The 15,222-nt window shown below is 56.7% G+C and overlaps 1 protein-coding gene across 3 annotated transcripts; it reads left to right on the top strand.

Moving 5' to 3' along the window:
• Positions 1-1,479: 1,479 nt before the first annotated feature.
• On the top strand, positions 1,480-15,082 carry CACNB3 (calcium voltage-gated channel auxiliary subunit beta 3). 3 transcript variants are annotated; one of them, XM_074325762.1, is made up of 13 exons: positions 1,480-1,604; positions 9,878-10,000; positions 10,233-10,355; positions 10,777-10,892; positions 11,160-11,224; positions 11,442-11,461; positions 11,654-11,734; positions 11,942-12,000; positions 12,177-12,286; positions 12,556-12,707; positions 12,900-12,995; positions 13,123-13,272; positions 13,721-15,082. In XM_074325762.1, exons 1-13 carry the CDS (start codon positions 1,599-1,601, stop codon positions 14,033-14,035), a joined length of 1,416 nt encoding a protein of 471 aa, XP_074181863.1. In that variant the 5' UTR covers positions 1,480-1,598; the 3' UTR covers positions 14,036-15,082. The 3 variants fall into 3 exon arrangements, with proteins under 3 accessions (XP_074181863.1, XP_074181862.1, XP_074181861.1); XM_074325761.1 differs by lacking the exon at positions 1,480-1,604 and adding an exon at positions 2,641-2,819; XM_074325760.1 differs by lacking the exon at positions 1,480-1,604 and adding an exon at positions 5,744-6,192.
• Positions 15,083-15,222: the final 140 nt, after the last annotated feature.

Below are 15,222 nucleotides of genomic sequence, written 5' to 3'. Positions count from 1 at the left end.
AGAATAGGGTGAGCTGACCCCAGAGAGAAGGGATGAAGGCTTCCTGGGAAGCTCTGGGGGCTATAGCTGGCTTAAGGACCTGAAGGGGCCACACTAATGTATGGCTCCCAGGAGTGTGTGCAGGCTAGAGGCCCCTCTTAGCCGGGTGACAGATACTGTGAGGTCAGCGGGAGATGGAGACCTGAGTGAGAAAACGCAGGGAGGAAGAGGGTGTGGGTCCCAGACAGGGCCCAAGGAGGGTTGGTTTTGCCAATCATCTGGGGGGGGGGGTTTTGGGGGGGGCAGCTAAGAGAGGACAGTTCTGGGGACCTGGGGGCAGGGCTCCCAGCTCTAGCTCTGAGGTTCCTACCTTCTCTTCCTGGCAGAAGGGAGAGGGGTGTGTGATCCAGCAGCTGGAGTGAAAATGAGAAAAAGTGAAGGTTGCAGAGCTGCCTCTATTCACCTCAGATTCCCTCTGATAGGTTCAGAGAGAAGTCATTGATATTTCTATTTTAAAGAAAGGAGTGGAGAGAGATGGTGTTCTAAGCTGTAGGTTCTCGAAGAGTGGAGGGAAGGAAGGAGGGAGGGAGGGAGAAGCCAGGGACAATTGCTTGACTTGGCCAGCACCCCCCCACACCCCACCCCCTTTCTCCTATGGAAACTAAAGCTGCCCCAAGGCCCAGAAGAGCTAGTCCATTAGCTGTGGTCAGCGGGGGAGTATGGGGGAGGGGGGGCTCTCTCCTTTCAGGACTTAACGCCAAATGAAAGGCAACGCTTCTGCTCCCTCTATTAGAGCCCCCCCACCCAAAAAAGCAAACAACAAAAAACAAACATAAAAACCTCTATGCACATTTTTAAAAAAACATACACAACCTCTATATCTCGTCTGAATAGTTGAAGCTGAGTGTCTTGGGGGGAGGTAGCTGATAGGGGAATCCTCCGACTCACTGGACTTCACCACAGAGGGAGGGAAGTGACTTCCCAAAGCGCTTTCCCCGGTTAAGTTCAGCTTGAGGAGGAGCTGGGGGTGGAGAGGAGAATTAATTCTCCCCCAATTTAGCTCCCTCTGGAATGAGGGCAATTGGAGGATCAGCTAAACACAGAGGGAGGGATGTCTTCCAAGATCCCCAGGGGATAGGAGGGTTGAGGGGAGGGATACCAGGAACCACCCGGGCAAGGGAGTTTAAAAAAGGGCTAGGAGGGCAGTGAAGCGCCCTGGACCTGAAAGGAAAGAGTTCTAGCTGGTGCCAAGGAGAAGTTGGGGACTCGGGTCATTCAGCTTCAGGGTGTGTCCGTTTCCACAAGGGGACCTACGACACCCTCCCGGCCCCCTAGCCGTCCTCTTTGGTATGGAGAAGCGTCCAGCAACGGGGTGCTGGGGGTGTGGAGGAACCAATGAGAGGCTGATCCGTTCAGAGGGTGCAGGGAGAGAGCTGGCTGGGGATACACCCCTGCTCCCCCCTTCCCCCGCCAGAACTTGGGCTTGTCCTGTTTGACGTGCCCGCCGAAGGGGGCGGGAGGGGTACCGACCCGAGGAGCGGTCCCAGGACTCTACTCCCTGCCACCCAGTCCCTACCGGGTCGCTGCCAGGCTCAGCGTGGTCGCCTCTGGAGACCAGGATGGAGGTAGGAGGGCTCTAGAGCTCCAGGGGGACCAAGTATCTAAAAAGAGCCCCACAGGGGTGGGAATAGAGTGCAGCCTGGAGTCTCCATACTAGGGGTCTGGAGATGGGACCGCAGCTCCTGGAAAGATGGGAGGGAGAGAGGTTTATCCTGGGCTTCGGTGGGGGTCGGGCTTGGAGCTGCGCCCCCTCTGCTCCGGCCAGGGCAGCGCCTCCTACTGGGAGGGCCGAACTCCTGCCTGCGGACAGAAGGGACCCCCAGGCCGGTGCCGCCACCTGGAGGGCTTGTGCCGCCACCCCGCTAGTGAGTCCAGGGGGCGCTGCAGCCGGTGGGGGAGGAGCCGCCACGCCTCACTCTTCGCCTTCACAGGCTGAGCCCCGCGGCGGTTGCACCTAGGAGAGAACAGTGACGGTAGAGATTTCCCAGGCGCCGGGCGCGTCCCGGTTAGACTGTCTCCAATTCGATCCCGCAGGAGCCACCGGGTTTGGGCCTGGGACGGCGGATGGACGTGGCTTCCCCGAAATCCAGAGGGGGCGCCTTGACGTTGGGGCTAGCTAGCAGTACATGAGCGTTCTTTTTCGATCCGTTCCTCTGCTGAGGTCGGTCGGAGCCGCCACGGGGACCACGGTGCTTTCCTTTCTCGGGCGCTGGAGGCTGGGCGGGGGAGCACCGAGCTGGGGTTAAGGGATCAGAACCTTCTGCCCGAAGCTCCAGAGTCGGGCAGCCCTTGAGCTACTCCCGCCCTTCTGCCTGCGGCGATGGGAATTCCAGAGTCCCTTTTCTGGGGAGGGGATAGAGGAAGAAGTGAGGGTGGGCAGGCAGAAAAGGGATGAGAGCTTCATGGATGGAAGGACAGTGGGAGGCAACCCGATAAACATTGAACAGGAACAGTAGAGAGGAAGAAGATGAGACGGAAATGGAGAGAGCAGGACTGAAAGGCGACGGGAGAGGGCGAGAGTGACAGAGAAGGCGAGAAAGGGAGAGAGGGAGGAAGGGAGGGAAGAGGAAAGGGGGAGGGAACCTGGAGAGAGGGAAGGGAGCAGGCGGCGGAGCCAGGCAGGCGTGGGGCGAGGCCAGGCGTGCAGGCAGCAGCCCTTGTGCAGAGCTGCGGCCGGGTCCTGCTCCCGCCTCGGAGCCCCTGGCCCCGGGGAGGGGGAGAGGCCGCTAGTCCGGTCTATGTCTTTTTCTGACTCCAGTGCAACCTTCCTGCTGAATGAGGTAAACGGGGGGCGGGGGGCCCTCCCCAGGGGTGGGAGGAAAGCCCCACTCCAAGCTAGGAAAAGGGCCGTGTTCGGGGGAGACTGCAGTGATGGAGAGGGAGGGAAACCAAAGGTAAGGCTAAGGGTGAATGAGGGGGTAAGAAAAAAAGGAGTTGACAGAGCTGGCAGCCTCCAAGCACTGGGACTGGGATAGAAGGAGAGGACTGAATGGGAGCTAGAAAAGAGGACAGAGAGAGGAGGGCTCTGCCAAACTCCCCCCACCCAACCCTCCCCAGGTTCCCTGGGGGCAGCCTAGCAGCTAGAACACTGGGATATTTGGTTTGGTCCAGATCTTAAAGACTGCTGTGGAGGACTTCCCAGAGGTCCTAGCTCCTGCCTCAGTTTCCCCATTTAATGATCAGGGACTGGGATCTGCTCCGCTTCCTGGTACACTTATAGAAGCTAGAAAGTATGCTAGAGGTTCCCAAGAACTCCAACTCCCAAACCTGGTTATTCAGGCTTTCCTCCTATGTCCTGCTTCCTTGCCTTGGGTACCTGCTAGCTGCCAGTCTAACAGCTCTCTCCTAATAAGAGGGAAGGAGGAATCTTCTCCTGAAATCCTTTGTTTGTTTGTTTGTTTGTTTGTTTGTTTTGTCCTCAGCTCTCTTCCATTATGTTCAGTCATGGGAAAGAAAAGGGGTTAGGGGCCACAAGACACTGACAGGCACATGTCTTGTTACAGGACAGAAAGTCACTAGGTTGGCATGAAAACTGGAGTAGGCAGGTGTGGGTGAGGTGAGAAGTGGAAGGGGGTATTGAGTAGCAACTCAGAGATAAAGGAAAGAGAGAGAGAGTCTCTGAAGCCCTGCAAGACCCAGGGGATGGGCCCAGGTAAGAGGAACTTGAAGCTATCTCCTGGGGGTGGTTGGCATAGCAACTCATGCTTCAGATGCTTCAGGAGGGAGACCAAAGGAGACTTAGACACCATTGTCCTGTATAGGGATGTTGTCTTTACAACAAGTTGTGTGAGGAAGGAATGAAGCTCATGGCAGATCCACTGTTACCTACAGTCCCTGGGACCCCCTGGTGGTGGGGATTCCCAAAAGGAGAGGCCAGGAGAGTAGATTCAAAGATGGGGAGAGAAGCAGATGCCTCAGCAGCTGTCTTCTTCATTAGAGTTATCTCCCAGGAGAGAGCACCTTGAGGGTCACATTCTCTTACACCTCATGCCTTCTTTTTGCCCCTCTGGAAGAACAGAAGGAATTGAAGAGGCAGAGAATAAAAGAGGAGCATATAGGGATTCTGAGGAACTGGGAAAGGGCACAAAAGTGAGAAGACAGAGTGTCTGGGAACTTCCAAGACAGAAGAGTCCAATATATGACCAACCTCCAAATGATGCCGGACTCAGGAGAGGGAACTGGGAAAGCGGACTGCCTCTCCAGTAGTGATTGGTCCCCTCAGCCACTGGGGCTCCAACAAAATTGTTTTCCAGATCCAGCAGGAAGAGGCTGTGCAGGGCTGGACTACACCACTCACAGGGTTAGACAGACTGAAGGCAGACTAAAGGCGGTCTTAAGAGTAGGCCCCTTCTCTCTTTTTCTTGCCAACAGAACAAGTGACATAAGTAGGAAGCCAGTTGGTTTGGGTGGTCTTTCTCTTCCATAAACAGTGCTTTCTCCCATAGGTCTCATCAAACCCTGTCAGTTTTGGTTTTCTAATTCCACTGTAGCTCAGGAATGTAAAGGGATGAGTAGATTCTTGATTCACCTTCCTCGGGGTGAAAAACTGGGAATGGAGAAGGACTGAGCTCCAAAGCCCTCCAGGTGGTAACCTGTCATCTCACATCCCCCTCTAGGTGGTGGGTGCGACGGGGGCTGATAGGCAGTCAAAATTCAAAGGAATACTTTTGCTCAGGAGATGGAAAAAAAAAGGAGGGAGCTCAAACAGGTGGATCTTTGGGGAAGTTGGCTCGAAATAAGGACTGCTGCTGCTCTGTCTCTAACCTCAAGTCTCAGTGCTCCTTTAAAGAGACTGACTGGTGCAGAGTGGTACATGTGGCTCCAACGGGGATACCGGCCACTCCAACCCCATCCTTTTGCTAAGGAGGAAATCTGGCCTTAAGCTAATGACTCTGGCCAGATTTGCCCTTCCCCCTCCCTACCCCAGTCTGTCCAGGACCCCATCTTCTGTCACAGCCACAATCCCCCCACCTCCACCTTCTGGTTTCTTTCCCGGTCCCTTAGGCTCACCTAAAACAGCCCGTCCCTGTCCCAATTCCCACGGGTGCCTTGGCAATGCCTGGCACAGTCCTCGGCGAGGAAGTGAGTAAGGGAACCCCCCATCCTGGCCAGACTAGGATGAAATCTGCCTGCGCACCAGGTATAGGGCGGCCGGACCTAAAACCTGCCCTTTTGCACGGGTTGGGCGACACGGCCCCGTGCTGCAGGGCGCAATGAGAGGGCCGAGCACCTGGTGTGGCAGGAGCTGCTTTCATGGTATTGACGTGGAGTCGCCAAACCCATTCCTCCCCAGTGCCATTACGGGGTTCGCTTTTGGAGTCTCAGGGACCGCCAGGGCCCAGACACGCCTCCCGCTCACCTGGGGCCCCTCCCCCGTCTGCGCCTGCCCCAGCCCCGCCTCTTCTGTCTCCCCATTTTCCTGTCTCCCCCGCCTTCCTCCTGCCTCTATCTCTCCTTTCTCCCTCTCCTGCCTCCCAATAACCTGCGCCCGCTTCTTTCTCGGCCCGGGTCTCCTTTCCCTCCGCCTCTCCGCTCCCCCTCCCCTCCACCGCTCCAGCCCTTTGTTTCCCGGCGGAGTATTTCCTGGGTTGCCGAGCGTCTCAGTCTCTGCATCTCTCCTCGCCCCGCCTTCTCCCAGCCTGGATCCGCCCGCCCTCAGTCTCTCCTCCCCTTCCTCCCCGCCGCCCCTCGGGTCCGTAGGTGCTGGGGGACCCACCTTCTACCCAGCTCCCGTCCGCTACCCTCTCCCAGCCGGGTCTCGGGCTCCCCGGGTGGCGGGCGCCCCAGTCGCCGCCCCCGCCTGCTCCCGGGGAGGGGGGTCAGGTGGGCGGGCACTATTGTTGTAGGAGCCAGCGCCAGATTCCTCAGCCGCGCTCGGGGTGGGACTGGCTGGGTTTGGGGGGTGGGGTGGGGGTAAGCGGTGATTTGAGCTCCGAGCAGCTGGTCTTCGCGGCTCGCTCCCTCCTTCGCGCTCTCTCGTTCTGCGCCGCCGCCCGCAGGGCTGCGGGGCTCGGTGGCATCTATCGGGCGCGGCCCGCTGTCCTCGCCCCTGCCTCCAGGCCGCTCCCGCCCCCGGCGCCGCTCGCTTCCCCCCACCCGGACTCCCCCATGTATGACGACTCCTACGTGCCCGGGTTTGAGGACTCGGAGGCGGTGAGTGCCCACGATGAGGGTGGGGGTGGGGAAGTTGGGGTGACACTTCCTCTCCCTTGGACCCTTCTCCCAGTCCAGGACTTTGAAAAAACGTGGCGGGGAAGAGCGTTGCGGGGGGCTGGGGGCGCTCCAGGAAAGTGGGGCGATGGATTTCCGTGCCGCGGGCTCCGCGGTACCCCAAACCTAGACCAAGGAGCACGGGGTGTGTGCAGGGAGGGAGTAGTGTGAGGGGAAGGCTCGAGCAAGTGGCTCCAAAGCCCAGAACAGAAGGGTAGGGGGAGGAAGGGCTAGAGACTGAGGGAACAGGGGCTTTAGAAAGGGCACATGACATGTCTCAAGTTCCCACAGGTGGATTGATCGGGTCTGAACACAACCGCGTTCAGAGGAGAAGCTGAATTTCTTGGGGAGGGGGACAATCCAGACCTCCTATGACTCAAATACAGGACAAATTTAGGGAGCCTGAAAGATCACAAAACTTGAAGACCTGCATTATTCCTTCCCCCGTCCATCCTGAGCTTGCCTCATCTCTTCACCCTACCTCTAGCCCAGCTTCTCTCCCAGGCTGGAAAGTGGGCACCCAGCACATGGGTGGGCCAGCTGACTGAGCCCCATCCAGTCCGTGCCTCCTGCTGAGGCATCCTCAGAACAGCAGGCACCCTGAGCTCCTCTCAGCATGGAGGACCTGGAGCTGAAGCCAGAGGAGCTGAGGGCCTGGGGATGGAGAGGAAGCTCTTTGCTCAGAGAACCAGGCAACCGATAAATATTTAATTCTCCTTTTTGCTTTTATCTCCTGACCCACTGAGACAAATCAGCTCATTAGGCAGTGATTCCCGGAGCTCAGGAAGCATGGAGAGTGCCTGGAAGGATGGAGCACAGATGGGGAGCAGCTTCTCAGTGCCTTCTCTCAAACATCCTGCAAGAAGGCCTCCTTAGAAGAGGACCACTAGATGGCTTGGAAGGGGTCCTTGATAGGTGTGGAGGGTAGAGCACTCCAGGATTGAAAGTGGAGTGTTTGAGTCTTCTCCCAGCTCTTGCTGCCCAGACCAGGATAGATGAGTTCTAGGGCTCAGAATAGGCAGCTATCAGTCCTTTCTTGGGCTCCTGCTGGGCCAATTCCCCATTGGGCCTCTGGGCCTAATTACATGGCAGCTAGAGCAGATAATTTTCAAGGCTCTGGTGGACACCTCTTTGTGACAGTTGAAGAGACAGCTGGTATGGCCCAGGGTGCCAAGGTGAGCTTAAGAACAAACCTTCCTGCTTGGCTGGAGGGCCCTAGAAGATTCTTCCCATCGCTGGTTTTAAGGCAAGAGCTGTTGCAAGGGAAAAATTGACATGTGGATAGCGTTGGGGGCAGCCTGCTAACCCATTGCTCACTCCCCACCCCTCTCTGGGCCCTGGATCACCCTCCCCCACTTCCCTTTCTCTTGCCTGGCTCCTTGCTCTCCCTGAGGCCCCCTCTGAAGCAGTAGGAGGGAGATCAGGCTCTAAATAAATCCACTGGCTCATCTCCCTCCTCTCCTTCCCCCGTGCCAGGCAAGAGTGGAGCTGCAGCCTGCCCACACACTCACCAAGCAAGGGGGGCACCACTAGGGCACTGTGCCAACTCCTGGCAGCTCCAAAGTACTGAGCCTCTGGCCGCTGTGGCATAATGGGGTAGGGAAGGCAAGGCCCCAGAGTAGGCCTGGAAGGGCAGCCCTGGCTTCCCCAAGTGATACCAGAGTATGAAAGATGGGTGAACTCTGAGGACTTGGGAATAATAGAGAGGGGGTTCCATTCTGAGCCCGACTCATTAAACATTTAGGGAGAGATTCTATCATTCCCATCCTAGAATGAGAGGCCAGGTAACACAGATACCCCAGGTAGGGACATTAAGATGACTAAATTAGGCTGAGAGCCTGGAGAGCAGAGATAAAGGCCAGACTCCTCTTCCAGCACAGGTCAGGGCATCTAAGAGGCATCTGATGGATATTTACCAAATGAATGACCATCCTGCCTTACCTCCTGCCTACTGGCCTGTTGGCCCCTATCCCCTTCATTCAGCTGTCTCCCACATCTAAGACCCCTCGTACATCTAAGACCCCTGGAAGGAGATCCCACACTCTACTAACAGTGCAAAGGTTCTTTCTGGGGCTCAGCACCTTTTATCCTACTGCTAAGCCAGCCTTATTTTGTTCTCAAGAGAGATGAGGAACAGCAGGCAGAATCTACTCCTCTGTAAAATGAGACTTTCCCACCTGTGCTGTCTTCATGTCTTCCGTCTACCCCAGACATTGACTTTAGCTTACATTCTAGAGCCTGGGCAGATATCGAGCTGACCTGCCCTCTTGCCTGTGGTGGGACTGGGGCAGAGGGCGTGGAGACAGCAGGTGTTTGAGTCTGTCTTCCCCACTGAGAGTCTGGCCTCTGCTGCCTTCTGTAGGTGCTCATGCACCGCGGGCTTGAAGGAATGTTCTTCAGGTTGAGAATATCCTAAAACCACTTCTGTTAATACACACACATTCCCGCATGGACCCGAACTAGGCTCCTATTTATCTCTGCCACTTGGACCTCAGAATTGATGGAAGTACCACTTCAGGCCTCTGATCATAAAGAGGGGAAACTGAGGCAGAAAACAAAAGCTTCCCTTTTCCCTAGACTGAGAGGGACACCCAGACATCCTGACTTCTACCCTCCTGTCCTAAGATCCAGCTTCCTTTACTCAATTGTACGTCTTTCTCACAGCCTTGAAGGTGAGCTCTGCAACCCTCCAAATGCACCCTCGTTGCCCAAAGACCCTGCCAATGGGCAGGACTCAGACACTCTTCCTGGCTAAGGTTACCAAAGACCCCCGCCCCTACGTCCTCAGGGTACTGCTCCTCTGGCTGGGTTGCCCGGCACCAACATGGCCTTCCTCCAGGATAGGCCTCTTGGGGGAGGGGTGGGGAAATATGGGCCAGGTGGTGGGTGTGGCCCAGCCTCACACACCCAGGGAGATAGCTTTGTGTTGCCCTCTTAGTCGGTGTCCTTTGCTGCCCACACCTGGCCAGTTGCCCCAGCAGGTGTGAGAGGAAAGAAGGTGGGGGGTGGGGATGGGGCGGACGAGTATAGAGGAAGTAACTTCCAGGAGTTGGTAGCTCTGTGTCCCCTTCAACCTGGAAAGGTAGGGACTGGGGAAGATGAGACCTAAGAGGTGGATGGCTGTATCCTGACACTCAGGACCAGGGCCATGCCAACCAGCATCTCTTGACTGTTCCCAGCTGGCTGTATTCCTGCCAGGCATTTTAAAGGAATAAAGTCTAGGCTGCTTTGCAGGCTGATGTGAAAAAAAGAGCTCACTGGGTCGCCTGGATTCGGAATCATCTTCAATATATCATCTTCAGTACATCTCCCTTCCCTCCGCCTGGGAGGATGTGGTAGAGGGAAGAAAAGGGAGGAAGGAGGGAAGTGAAGGCTCTATTCAAAGCTGCAGTATTAATAGTCTTGGGGGGAGGGGCCCAGATCTTATCACGTGGATTGGGGGGCTTTCCTACAGCGCTAGAGGAACTATGGTCCTTCTCAGGGAAATTGGAGGGACCATTGGGGTGTGGCCACCCCTATGGACATGGAGTGGCTGGGGTTCATGGAGGCACTACTATAGGGGTCAGAGAGTGCTTCTATATTCCCTTCCCACCTGAGCCCAGGGGTCACAGCCTCTTCCCCGTGGCAGGGTTCAGCCGACTCCTATACCAGCCGCCCATCTCTGGACTCAGACGTCTCCCTAGAGGAGGACCGGGAGAGCGCCCGGCGTGAAGTGGAAAGCCAGGCTCAGCAGCAGCTTGAGAGGGCCAAGGTATCCTCTTGCTTGTGGACTGGAGGCAAAACAAGCCAGGCTGGATAGAATCTGTGCTCTGTCCTAAGAGCCAAAGGGTCACTGGGCAGGATGTATGTGAGTGTGAAAGATTGTGCGTGTGTGTGATGGGCAGATGATGCCTTCCCCTCCCCACCCTCTGCTGATGGGACACTGAAACTAGAAGGGGTGCTCTGAGGCTCCCCTCATTGGCACTGATGACCAAATTCTCTAGCACAAACCCGTGGCATTTGCTGTGAGGACCAATGTCAGCTACTGTGGCGTACTGGACGAGGAGTGCCCAGTCCAGGGCTCTGGAGTCAACTTTGAGGCCAAAGATTTTCTGCACATTAAAGAGGTAACCAACCCCCTTCCTTCCAGATAGTAGCCACATAATTTCCCTGCTCTTGCCTCAGTCTCCATGCCTCTTACTTTTTAGTCCTATAAACAAGTCCCTGAACTCAACTCTTGCCCTTAACACACACCCGTACACCTCTCATATCCAAGATGCAATCCCCATGGTCTCCATCTGAGACCTGGCTTGGACCTCAGTCTCCATAAGTGGAAAGTGAGCAGTTAGATTAGCTGTCTCTTAGGTCCTCTATGACAGCTGTGATGCCTCATGTGGAAATTTTGGGAGGCTCAAACCTGGCTGCCCCTTCTCCTTGTGCTGCTGTATCAAACCAGCCCTGTGAATGCCTCCCTGGCTCCTCCACAGCTAGGGCTGTGGCCTGGGCCACCTCTTCTCACTGCCTCTTCCCGCTGCCCCCTGCCCCCAGAAGTACAGCAATGACTGGTGGATCGGGCGGCTAGTGAAAGAGGGCGGGGACATTGCCTTCATCCCCAGCCCCCAGCGCCTGGAGAGCATCCGGCTCAAGCAGGAGCAGAAGGCCAGGTGAGAACAGGGCTGTGACTCATAACACCCCCCACACGTGTGCACTTTACTTGAAGCCTGCTTCACTGTACATGCATGCATATCCCCCCATACACTCAGACCCAGCTATACACATTTACACCGCACAAATATACATACATACACACAGATGCACGTCACACACACCTTCCTCCCTAGCTAAAATATAAGGAAATATTTACAACTGTTAAATAATGTGTAGAGCATATACATACCAAGATGCTTACTGACCTCTCTTGCTGCTCTCAGGAGATCTGGGAACCCCTCCAGCCTGAGTGACATTGGCAACCGGCGCTCCCCTCCTCCGTCTCTAGGTAGCCTCCCCCCAACTCACCTGTCTTGGGTAGGTGGGTTGTTAGGACACAGGGGGACAAGGAGATTCTCCCCAGGTGAACTGTGTGAGAAAGGGTTGGTGGAGGGGTCAAAATAGCTGGGAGAAGCCCAGTGTCTCCCCTGGGGAAGGGAATACATGCCCCCAGGGCCTTTCCCCCCTTCACCAACTTAAATCTTTTATTTCCCTTTTCCAAAAAGCCAAGCAGAAGCAAAAGCAGGTGAGTCAAGGAAGGGACCTGGGCTGGGGGGCTCATGGCTTGTGGCTGTGGGGACAGGCTTCTGGGCAGTCATTGAGGGGCAGCAGGACAGACAGGGGAGGGAGCCCAGCACTTCTGAATCTCCCCACTCCAGTCAGGCAGAGGGCAGACCACAGGGCCGTGGCTTTGCCTGACCTCAGGTCACTTCTGCAGGCAGAACATGTTCCCCCTTATGATGTGGTGCCCTCCATGCGGCCTGTGGTGTTGGTGGGACCCTCTCTGAAAGGTTATGAGGTGAGACCCCAAAGAGTTACCTGTACCAACCCTGCCATGCGAAGGCTCCGAGGGACAGTGGGAGGGTGTGTTGTTTCTCCCCACCCGCCATCCCCCAGGTCTGGGTGGAAGGGGTGGGCTCCAGGGCCATGCTTGGGGATGCTGCCCCTCTCCAAGAGGACCCTCAGTCCATTCCATGCCTTCCCCCCTCCCAACCTCGCCCACCAGGTCACAGACATGATGCAGAAGGCTCTCTTCGACTTCCTCAAACATAGGTTTGATGGCAGGTAAGCTGCCCTGGGCCGGAGTGGTGTGAGAACCAGGCAGACTGTCACTGCCTCCTTCCAGGTGTCTGCAGCAAGGTCTGCTCTCGAGGGACAGTTAGGAGTAAAGAGGTCCCGGGTAAGTCGGGCCCAGGGCGTGACATTTAGAAGTGAGCTGGAATTCTCCACCCCTGCCCCAGGATTTCCATCACCCGAGTCACAGCTGACCTCTCCCTGGCAAAGCGGTCCGTGCTCAACAATCCCGGCAAGAGGACCATCATTGAGCGCTCCTCCGCCCGCTCCAGCATCGGTGAGGAGTCCCAGGCGCCCGCTTTGCGGCCCACGCAGGCCTCACCGAGAACCCTCTTCCTACCTCTCTTCCAAAGCTCTTTCTCCACCTGCCCCAGGATTGACAAGAACGCCCCTGGTGTCTTCAATTGCCTGGGCTCTGCCTGCCCAGGCCTTGACGAACACCTTCTCCCTGCAATTCCTTCCCTTTCACCATTGGGGAGAACCCCAAGCCTCATTGGAGGAAGTGGGTGGAGCAGCCAGTGAACGTTGTGGCTCCTCCCTCTTTAGCTGAAGTGCAGAGTGAGATCGAGCGCATATTCGAGCTGGCCAAATCCCTGCAGCTGGTAGTGTTGGATGCCGACACCATCAACCACCCAGCACAGCTGGCCAAGACCTCACTGGCCCCCATCATCGTCTTTGTCAAAGTCTCCTCACCGAAGGTGAGCAGTGGAGATGCAGGAGGCCCCCAGGGTTGTCCTCCGAGAATGGGCTGTAACTCAGCTTGGTCCCTGCCCCAGGGCTCCTGAATTCCCTTTTCCTGATGCCAGATCACAAGTGGGGGACATGCCCAGTTCTCTCTAGGCCCAGCTCTGCCCAGGATCCCCAGGCCTCGCGCTGCTCTTTCCCCTCAGGTACTGCAGCGGCTCATCCGCTCCCGCGGGAAGTCACAGATGAAGCACCTAACTGTACAGATGATGGCATATGATAAACTGGTTCAGTGCCCACCGGTGAGTGCTTGGGAAAGCTACTCCTGTGCCTTCTCCAGTTGTTTTCCTTGGGGTTGGAGGAGTGATGGAGATGGTGGGGGCTGCTGCTGAAAGGAAACCAGTATGCCCCCTTTCCTTTCCCGCCCAGGAGTCATTTGATGTGATTCTGGATGAGAACCAGCTGGAGGATGCCTGTGAGCACCTGGCTGAGTACCTGGAGGTGTACTGGCGGGCCACACACCACCCCGCCCCCGGCCCTGGACTTCTGGGCCCTCCCAGCGCCATCCCCGGACTTCAGGTAACCATTTCCAACGGGCACTGATGTGCAGGCTAAGGCAGCCAAAGCAGTGCCCCCTGCCCACCCAGAGGATCGTCCTTGGCCTACAGTTTGAAGGCCAAAGGATCAGAGAACTCAGCTGTGCTAGGGCAGATGGACGAAGGAACTTCCTGATGCGAGAGGGAATAAATCAATGAACTGGTTAACCAGAGGTTACTTTTCTAGAAACACACTCTCAAAGCTTTCTCGGGTCTGTCTTGAAGGCAGAGCCTGAATGTTGCAAGAGTCAAACGCTCCAGTTTTCCATATCTGAAAAGAAAAGATGCTCCAGTATGCTTCCCTTCCTTGCACGATTTCCTCTACCCAGGAACTGATTGTTGAGGGGGAAGAATCCCGCTTCCTGCTAGAGGTGGGAGGAGGCCAAGGGGGCGTCTGCACTGCCTCACTTAGAGCTGTGTGTTGCCCCCAGAACCAGCAGCTACTGGGGGAGCGTGGTGAGGAGCACTCACCCCTCGAGCGGGACAGCTTGATGCCCTCAGACGAAGCCAGCGAGAGCTCCCGCCAAGCCTGGACCGGATCCTCGCAGCGCAGCTCCCACCACCTGGAGCAGGACTATACAGATGCCTACCAGGACCTGTACCAGCCTCACCGCCAACACACCTCGGGGCTGCCTAGTGCCAATGGGCACGACCCCCAAGACCGACTCCTTGCCCAGGACTCGGAGCACAACCACAATGAGCGGAACTGGCAGCGCAACCGGCCGTGGCCTAAAGAGAGCTACTGAACGTCTCCTGCTGCCCTGCCCTGGCAGGCACCGGTACAGCTGGCTGGGGCACCCACTCCAGGCAGGTTGGCGTTAGACTGGCATTAGGCTGGCACTAGGCTCAGCCCCCGCAACTCCCTGCCCAGCCCCAGCTCCAGGGCTGCCTATGGTCCCAAAGTTCTGGGAGAAGCAGGGGGCCCCCTCACCTCCTGGGCAGTGACCCTCCCCTAGGCTCCCATTCCAGGTACTAGCTATGTGCTGCACCCCTGGCACCTTCCCCTCCTGCACAAGAAGCTGCCCCACTGGGCAGTGCCCTCAGGCCAGGACCCCCTCAGCAGGGGCCTTCCCACCACTCAGGGAAGGGATGCCCCCTCAAAGTGATGAGGGTGGGGTGTGAGCAACATGGTATGAGGAAGAAACAAGGTCCCTGAGCAGACAAAGTCCTAATAATTAAGGGACTCAGGTTGTGCACTGGGGTCCGAGAGCTGCCACTCACCTCACTGCCACACTAGGAATGAGACAATCAAAGCCCAAGGGTGGGTGGCATTGCCATCCTTCAGCTGGGTGGGGCATCCACATACAAGACTGGAGCAGCAGGCCAACTAGGCTAGGGCCAGAAGCCTCACAGCTGATGCTCTAGAAAGGGCTCTCCTCACCCTGCCGGGACGCTTCCTCATACCTGACAGGACCAGCGACCAGGAGTACGGCCAAGCCAAACTGGATGGGAGCCAACCTGGATTGGGGGTTTGGGAAGCGCGGGCATTGTATAGCAGAGAACGTACGGAACAGCTTTGGGGGCCTCTTTGCTCCCCTCATCCTTTTGCTCTTGCATCTGTCATTCCTGTTCTTGGGCCTCATGCCTCCTGGGAAATATGGGCCCCCAACTTGACTCCCTGATTCATAGCTGCTGCTTGTTAAGTTAGGGTTAGATGGAGAGACAGGACCCAGTGGACAGCCCCCAGAGGCCCCGTCTGCCCTTGCCTTATGGCTCTAGTGTGTGACCTACAGAGCATGCTCCACAAGACCCTGTCCCACCTCTGTCATCACTAATAAACACCATGCACAGTCCCTCAGGCTCCTGTTCTGTCTGCTCAGGTGGCTGGTTCCTCACTGTGAGGCCCAGGTCTGGAGGAGGCCAAGAAGTATCCTGACCTCCTTTCTCACAAAGGACCCACTGAGCGGAAAGGGCAAAAGGACCGAGCTGGGGG

This window comes from Rhinolophus sinicus, linkage group LG02 (genome assembly GCF_036562045.2).
Source record: "Rhinolophus sinicus isolate RSC01 linkage group LG02, ASM3656204v1, whole genome shotgun sequence".
Taxonomy (NCBI): Eukaryota; Metazoa; Chordata; class Mammalia; order Chiroptera; family Rhinolophidae; genus Rhinolophus; species Rhinolophus sinicus.
The sequence above is the reverse complement of the archived record's forward strand: the minus strand, read 5'-3'. Positions and strand labels throughout refer to the sequence as shown.